General features: G+C 40.6%; 1 protein-coding gene across 1 annotated transcript in view; it reads left to right on the top strand.

Annotated features, from left to right (window-relative positions):
• Position 1: 1 nt before the first annotated feature.
• Positions 2-8,912, top strand: part of KNTC1 (kinetochore associated 1) — an 81,040-nt gene continuing 72,129 nt past the window's right edge. Inside the window, exons 1-6 of the mRNA XM_064272135.1 lie at positions 2-384; positions 2,855-3,024; positions 4,900-5,020; positions 7,552-7,667; positions 8,007-8,085; positions 8,730-8,807. Of these exons, the coding sequence (XP_064128205.1) occupies positions 2,896-3,024; positions 4,900-5,020; positions 7,552-7,667; positions 8,007-8,085; positions 8,730-8,807 (523 nt within the window). The 5' untranslated portion in view covers positions 2-384; positions 2,855-2,895. The remainder of the gene's footprint in view (positions 385-2,854; positions 3,025-4,899; positions 5,021-7,551; positions 7,668-8,006; positions 8,086-8,729; positions 8,808-8,912) is intronic.

Here is an 8,912-nt window from a genome sequence, read left to right as displayed (position 1 = left end):
AAGGCGACGAGGCCTCGCGTGTCGCAGAGCATGCTGGGGGGAAAAGGGGTGGAGAAAAGGGCTTCTATAGCAACGCGGCTCGAGGCGGTGATTGGTTGTTCTTTCGAAGCGAGCGTGCCAGGCCAGAACAGAGGGCAGGGCCAAGAATACGCCTTAGAGCGCGCAGCGTTAGGGTCGCCATGGGGGTGGGAATTAGGGTGATCAACGCCCTGTTTCGGTTCTAAAACATTCTTGGCTTCCTTCAGCCGCCGTAAGGGGGGGTGGGGCTTGGCGTTTTCCCGCCAATTTAAACCCGAGGGATGGAACCTAAGATTAGGGCGGTTGTGTGAGTCGGAAATAGGGCGGAGTAGGTCGAGTGTTCCTCTTTAGTTTCTTCAATTGCAGGTGAGGAGGGGGAGCCGTACGACTGTAGGGAGCTGGGGGTGTGTGAGTTCAGCTCCAAGTATTAGCTGCTGCAGTTCAGTTCGGGGTGATTTTCCCTCAAGACGTTGGCGGGAGAGTTTGGTGTCCAGCTGGGAGCTTTTTTGAGTGGAGGCCTAACTGACACTTGGTTTTATGTCGGTTATTATTGCGTATTCGTTAATCTCCACTCCGCAGCCAGAGTGTTCTGAAAATGCTAATGAAATCAGGTCACCCACTTTGCGCTGAGTAAAACCCAGCTGCCGCTACGTTTGGGCCCACCCTTCTAAGCTGTCTTCCACTCGGCTAAGGCCCGCGCACCCCATCAAACCCCCAGCCTCCCAGCCTTTGCGATCGGTGTCCTCTGCCTGCGGCTGTGTTCCCCGGGAGCTTTGCATGGTTGGCTTCTTGTCATTCAGGTCTTTGCTCAATGTCACCTCCTTCCGCTCCCACATACACGCCCTTCTTAAGCGCCCGCCTTCCTCTTCTTCCACGTGAGACCTCTATTTGTGCATTTTTCGTAGGGAAGCTGTATAACAGTTGTTAGGAGCAGTGGGTGACCTTGGCCTTTTATTTAATCCCTGGCTCTTTTTTCCTATTGTGAAGATTAAGTAAGGAAAACGTTCAAAACTGTTCCTGGCCTGCAAGAAACACTCAATACGTGTGAACTATTGTTTTCTTTTTGTCCGAGCTTTCCACAAGACTATAAACTTAATAATGGCAAGGACTATTTCTGCCTTGTTCACAGCCGTATTCCCAGCTCCTAGAACAGCACCTCGCACATACTGAGCACTCAGTAAACATCTGTCGGGTGAATGAATATGGAAGCCCTGGTCGTTGGTAATAATATTTTTCTATTTTATAACTGTGGCAAACTGAGACCCAGAAAGGTATTAACTCTAACCTGTTCCTCCTGTCTTAATTTCCTCCCAACTCCCAATCAAACACCAGCCATTTAAAAAACTGGTCTGTATTCTCCCACATGTTTTGTGTCTGTGCTCTTGCTTATGCTCTTCTCTTAAAAAGAACTGTTTTCCTCTAATTTAAAAGGTCCTACAACCTGAAATTCCCAACCTAAATATTACCTGCCACTAAGAATAACAAATAAATTAGCTAATACTTAAATTGAGTGCTTGCTTTGAACCAACCATGGTTCTAGGTGTGAACATTTAAAGCTCATAACCTTTTCAATTAGGTACAGTTTTATCCTTACATTATAAATTAGAGAATTGAGGACAAAAACTTTCAGTTACTTGTCCAAGAACAACTGGCTAGCAAATGTGAAGAGCACTAAGTCAAAAATCACTCCTTCCCTGAGCTGCGTCTCCAGAGCTTTTCAACATACAACATACTTCTGCTGTTGTTGTGTGCCACGGAGTGGATTCTGACTTAATGGTGACCCCGTAGTCAGAGTAGAACTGCCCCATAGGGTTTCTTAGGCTGTGATCTTTACGGGAGCAGATTGCCAGGTCTTCCACCTTTGGAGCTGATGTGTAGGTTCAACCACCAACCTTTGGGTTAGCTGCTGAGCACTTAACCACTGTGCCACCGGGGCTCCTCATACTTCTGCTAGCACTTATCAGACCAATTATAATTATTTGTTTATTGTTGCCCACCAGATTTGATCCAAAACCAAACCGCTTGCCATGGAGTCGATTCTAACTCATGGTGACCCTGTGTGTTGCAGAGTAGAACTGCGCTCCATAGGGTTTTCAAGGCTGTGACCTTTGGGAAGCACATTGCCAGGCCTTTCTTCTGAAGTGCCTCTGAGTGGATTCCAACCCTCAGTCTTTGAGTTAATAATCGAGTGCTTAATCATTTGCATCACCCAGGGTAACTCAGATTTGATCCAGAGATTGTTTTTCATTTTCGCATTCCAACATAGACCACAGATAATGAGTTATATAAGTCTTTGGAGATTAAACGGTTAAGTGACTTTCCTAAGGTTACAAGTGTACGTACTGCTTGACTAGTCCAAAACCTAAGGGAGTTTTTTCTTCCTCCCCTTTTTTTAATTTATTGTATGACAATACTGTGGAAACGTTAACGTACTTTTTTTTGAAGTTCATCTGGAATCTTACAACCCTAAGATATCCTCGACAGTCTGACTTTGGAGCCTATGTTCTATATTGCTATGCTGATTAAAAGTTTATTTTAAAGAAACCCTTGGTATAATTTCAAGTTAGGCAAAGTATTAGAACCCTTGGGATACGTTGGTAAGATCAGAATTGATTGCATGTCTAAGCCAATGTGGTGTTCTGTTGATAATCATAGCTCTAGTTCCATTTATCTTATTGGTCTAGTGACCACAGAAGTAACACGAAGACAAAGAAGTCTTCGTCAATAATGCTTTTATTAGTTTGGGTTTTTTTTTTTTTGGTAAGCACTTTCATTTCCCAAGGAAGTGGATGCTATACAAGATGATTTGCTCTCTAATTTTGCATGTCGTCACCAGGAAAGCAGTTGTTCCTGACTCAGGAAGACAGTCTTAGAAACATGTGGAATGATATTGAACTGTTAACAAACGATGACACAGGAAGTGGGTACCTAAGCGTTGGCTCAAGAAAAGAACATGGAACTGCTTTATACCAAGTAGATCTGCTAGCGAAGATCTCCTCCGAGAAGGTAATCATTCTGATGCCAACGGTTTTCATCTGCAGAATTGTACTGAGTGCTTAGTCGGCCTATTGGCCACACGTTAAATATTTTACGAATGAATATAGCACTTTGTCAGAGGATCCAGATTCAGTGTCATATTGCTGGAAATTTCCATGAGAATTCTCCCTACATCACCTTAGATTCAATATTTCTAAAGTCCACCTCTTCATAGCTTTCTTTCAGGCGTTTAGGACGCGTCTATAAAAAGATAGGACGATACATATAATGGAGTGCTACTCTGCCATAAAGAGAAATGAAGTCCGGATACATGTTGCAACACAGAGGAACCTTGAAAACTTTATGCTGAGTGAAATAAGGCAGTTATAACAGAAGTTAAAAACTGCAGGCTCCTATTTGGCATGCATAGTGTTTTTAAAAAATATTGACTTAGATGCTAGTGCTTTAAAAATTAGAACATTTCATAGAAAGACCCAGCTTTTCCTGATAATCAGGACACTGGCCAGGGTTGCATTTCCGTGGGGCTTTGCTCTGGCTGGTGTTCAGTAGATTCTGCTCTCTAGTTTATACCCTGTACCCTGCAGTTTATGGTTCACTACTGGCCCCCTCCCTGTTGTATTCCATACACTGAGTCACTATGCCGGTCTTACTTCCTTCATTTATGTTAATGCCTGGATGCTGTGGGAAAAGACCAACCCTTAGAAAACACAGGTTTATGCATTGGAACCATTTGCCTTTCCCTTCACTGGAATTAACATATGCGTGCTATCTAGTAAGTGATTCTCCCTCTCTCCCCCTCCCATCCCTGGTAACCATCTGGGAAGGTTGCTTTCTGTGTGCAAACCTATTTTTGATTCCTGGCTTTATAAAAGTGATATCATACAATATTTAGCCTTTTGTGATTGATTTATTTCACTCAGAGTAATAACCTCTGGATTTATCCTTATTATGTTGCGCAGAGTCATGATTATTCTTTATCATTGCTTAGTTTTCCATTGTATGTATATACAACAATTTGTTTATCCATTCGTCTGTTGATGGACACTTAGGTTGTTTCCATCTTTTTGCTATTCTGAATAATGCTGCAATTATTCTGAATAATTCAGAGTAACGCCCTGGTGGAAATGTGCATGTATCTAATTCGTGTCAGTGCTCATTTTTCTAGGTAGGATATAGACGTAGGAGTGGGATTGCTGGATCATATGGTATTTTTATTTCTAGCTTTTTGAGGAAGCACCATACCATTTTCCAAAGTGAATGTACCATTTTACAGTCCCACCAACAGTGTATAAGAGTTCCAGTCCCCCCACTACCTCACCAGCATTTGTTGTTTTCTGTTTTTTTTTGATGAGTGCCATTTTTGCAGGGATGAGATGGTATCTCATTGTGGTTTTGATTTGCGTCTCTATGGGAAACCCTGGTGGTGTAGTGGTTAAGTGCTATGGCTGCTAACCAATAGGTTGGCAGTTCAGATCCACCGGGCACTCCTTGGAAACTCTATGGGGCACTTCTACCCTGTATGAGTCAGAAATGACTCCATGGAAATGGGTTTGGTTTTTAATGGCTAATGGGAAACGCTGGTGACACAGTGGTTAAGGGCTACAGCTGCTAACCAAAAGGTCAACGGTTCAGATCCACCGGGCGCTCCTTGGAAACCATTATGGGGCAGTTCTACCCTGTCCTATAGGGTTGCTATGAGTCGGGATCGACTTGACGGCAGTGGGTAACGGCTAATGATCGGGAGCGTCTCTTCATGTGTTCGTTAGCCGCTTGATCGAGTGCAGTAAATTTCGGTGTTTGGAACTGTGACGACACTATTCATAAGTATTATTAAACATGTATAAAAATGTTTCAGTTGTTAATCATTGCTTCCCCCTGCCGCAGGCCTCGTTAAACCCTAAGATACAAGCATGCAGCTTAAGTGATGGGTTTATCATTACAGCAGACCAGTCAGTGATTCTGCTTGACAGCTTCTGTAGATCACTTCAGTTGCATCTCATATTTGGTAAGTCTGATGTAATGAAATCACATAAATTGGAAGCCAAATATATCTTGCAAATGAGCTTTCAGTTTCTACCTCCTTGCATTTTCTTTATTCCATTATTTCTAAGAATCAAAATTAGACTAATTTCAATAAATTAATCTTGAGTGCCTATTATGTGCTGGATACTAGGTTCAAAGGATGCCGAAATGATACCTTCTCCCAATAATTCTAAGGGAAAACATACATGTAAAGCGACAAGCTAATTTACTTGTATTGCTTAAAGTTTGTGTTAGAATGCTGTAGAAAGCAGCTCAGCCCCATAGTATTCATGTACCTGAATCTTGTACGTAATTTTGGTATCATCATCAAACATTTAAATACTTTTACAGTGTATACCATCCCTGGGCGGCACAGACGGTTAAGCACTGGGCTACTCACTGTAAGGCTGATGGTTTGAACCCACCTATAGGCACTTCAGAAGACAGGCCTGGTGACCTGCTTCCGAACAGCCTTACTCTGCCCATGTGGGGTCGCCATGAGTTGGAATCGACTTGACAACAGCTAACAACAATAACAACAAAAGAGCCCTGGTGGTACAATGGTTAAGCTCTTGGCTGCTAACCGAAAGGTCAATGGTTTGAACCCACCAGCTACTCTGGGAGAAAAGACCTGCTGATCTGTTCCTGTAAAGATTACAGCCAAGGAAACCCCATGGGACAGCTCTACTCTGACTCATAGGGTCACTGTGAGTCAGTATCGACCCAATGGCACACAACAACACGAATGTATACCATTGAAACAGCCACTGAAATACTTTTGAAGTAGTTCTTTGAGTGAGAGGACTTTTAGTACATGCAGATAAGTACTTAACAGTGAATTAAGGAATAAGTCAGTGATTGTATTAGAAAATGGGGAAAACATGAAAGTTTCTTTCTGGATCTTTAGTAGAAATTTTGAGGGAAAAATGGTTGTTGAAATATTCATGTAAGAATTTAGACGACTGAAAAGGAATCAGGAGGCATACATTTGAGAACACAATTTTGATTGCAATATGGGGGCTAGAAACTAATATTTTATAGGATCTTAATGTATCTCACTGATTGGTCCACAAGATTCACAGTTTCACTAATGAAATAGTGGGTTATGTTAACCTGTTACAGATTTGTATAAAGATACTGCTGTTGAGTAATTTTAGTTCACAAGCCATTTGTATACTATTGGCTTTTATCTCCACCTTTCCTCTCTCTGCCTCCATTTCAGCCCTTCTGGCCTTGCTGAGTCCTTGGGTGGTGCAGACAGTAAAGCACTTCCGAAAGAACACAGCCATTGAAAACCCTATGGGGCACAGTTCTACTCTGACATGAATGGGGTCACCATGGGTCAGAACTGACTTGATGGCAAGTGGTTTTTGCGGTGGCCTTCTCACTCTGCTGCGTGCACATCAGGCATGCTCTGCTTTGGAGTCCTTGCTCTCCCAGGAATGGCCTTCCCCCAGCCTCCGTTTGCCTAATTTCTTCATTTCCATCAAGTCTTCCTTCACATCTCACCTTCTCAAAGAGACCTATCCTGAACAACAGGGGTGGGTTACCCAACAAGCAAGGTACGCACGGGCTTGCTTGTACTCACTTACTAATTTGTTTTTCACCACATCTGAGATGTGTATGCTATGGGAAATTGTGCACTACGGATTAGTAGGTAAGCACAAATAAGCCCACATGTACTTTGCTTACTGGTTAATCCGCCCTTGTCAACCACTATTTTTTTTTTTTTTAATTTTTATTGTGCTTTAAGTGAAAGTTTACAAATCAAGTCAGTCTCTCATACAAAAATTTACATACACCTTAGTGTATACTCCTAGTTGCTCTCCCCCTGTTGAGACAGCCTACTTCTTCCCTGCACTCTCTCTTTTCGTGTCCATTCGGCCAGCTTTTGACCCCCTCTGCCCTCTCATCTCTTCTCCAGACAGGAGCTGCCAACATAGTATCATGTGTCTACTTGATCCAAGAAACTCACTCTTCACCAGTATCATTTTCTATCCCATAGTCCAGTGCAATCCCTCTCTGGCTTTGGTAGCAGGTCCTGTCTCTGGCTAGCAGAAGGTCTGGGGACCATGATCTCTGGGGTCCTTCTAGTCTCAGTCAGACTGTTAAGTCTGTGTTGACCACTATTTAATACTATGTCCCACACAGCTCATTTGGTCTCTCTCACTGTGCTCTACTTTTTCTTTTCTTCCGTAGGATCACCTTTGTACGTGCCATATCTTTTACTTACTTGTCATGCTGATTGTCTGTCATCTATTTCTGCCTTAGAATTTGAGCTCCTTGAGGGTGGGAATCTTGTTATTCTGAGATACAGCTGTAGGGCCTAGAACAACACTGGGCATATACTAAGAGCTCGGTAAACACATCAGTAGTGTTCTTCTTTACTTTCATCACAACTTTTTTGCAATATTCAGAAGCTTGAAAGTTTGACTCTTAATGACAGAATTTGGTTTTTTTGGTAAGAACAAACTTTCTTGAAGGGAGCCTGTAACTCTGATTTCTAATTTTCAGATACTGATGTGGATGTGGTTGGCCTCTGTCAAAAAGGAAATTTTCTTTTGGTTGGTGAGAGAAATGGCAATGTGCACCTTATTCATGTAACATCAAAGCAAACGTTACTCACTAATGTAAGACTTTGTTTTATTTTTCATTTTCATTATCTACATTCTAAGTAATCTCTCAGACACCTAGCAAACCATTACTTTAAAAAAAAAATGTCTGTTTTATTAAATTAAAGACGTTATCACAGAAACATTGATTAAATGAATGCAAAAATGAAAAAGGAAGCTTTAGAAATATTCTGAGTATGCTTATTGAAAATATTTTTCCATTTTAAAACAAAACGCCTTGCTATATAGGCAGAATTACTGCTAATGGTAATTGATGACTCTAGGGTTTAAAGAATATAATCTTTGATTGCATTTTTCTGAGTTTAATCTTATCCTTTGAAATTAATTTGCAATTAGGCTTTTGTTCAGAAGGCTAACGATGAAAATGAGCGTACTTACCGGAGTCTTGTTATTGAGAATGATGGTTCAAATGAAGGTGAGTTTTCTTGAATTTCACTGAGATGGTAATTTCTGACTAATAATCAAACAAAAAATAATCGAATTTCTGGTTAACAATACATTGTATGTTGTTATGCTACCTGTAGATCACCAACATTTTCTACTGATGCTGTAAATACCACCACGGTACATAACAAGTTTTTCATTTTAGCTCTTTTCAGAAGTTTAAATGTGTAAAATTTCACACATAATATTCTAAACACGTTTTTCCAGTTTTGAAAGTTCCGTAAGTTACAAAGGAGGCATTATGTTCTTTAAGAGGTTTTTATAGGTTTCAGCGTATTTATCATATTTCGATTTCAACAAATGTTGACCAGATCTTCCTTTATTTTGATGTATCTGAGTTTTGTTTTTTTTTCCTGGCAAGTGAAGTTGTTTTTTTTATAGAAGTTTGAAAGAGTTGGCATTATTTTTAACAAGTAACTTATTATCTTTTTCTTTATAAATAAGCTTATTAACTTGTCATTTTGTTGATAAATAAGCTTTATCTGTATAATTATTATTTGATGATTAGAATTTAAATGAACACGCTGGCATATTTTAAGCCAGTTCAGGATATTGGTTTAGATTTTATGTCTGTGTTCCTTTTTAGAGACATTAATTTTGACTTTATTTTAACAGGTACCTATTATATGCTGCTCCTTACAAACAGTGGATTTTTTTATGTTACGAACCTTCAGCTTGGAAAAGTTCAGCACGGTAAGTCACTCATTATTTTCTTATTATTGATTTGCAGGAATATTTCTGTTTTTTCAGATAAATTTTTACATATTCTCCTGATGAGTATTAGTTTAGTTTAACTAT

The sequence above is a fragment of the Loxodonta africana genome, chromosome 19 (genome assembly GCF_030014295.1).
Source record: "Loxodonta africana isolate mLoxAfr1 chromosome 19, mLoxAfr1.hap2, whole genome shotgun sequence".
Classification (NCBI taxonomy): Eukaryota; Metazoa; Chordata; class Mammalia; order Proboscidea; family Elephantidae; genus Loxodonta; species Loxodonta africana.
This window is presented reverse-complemented; position numbering and strand designations above follow the sequence as displayed.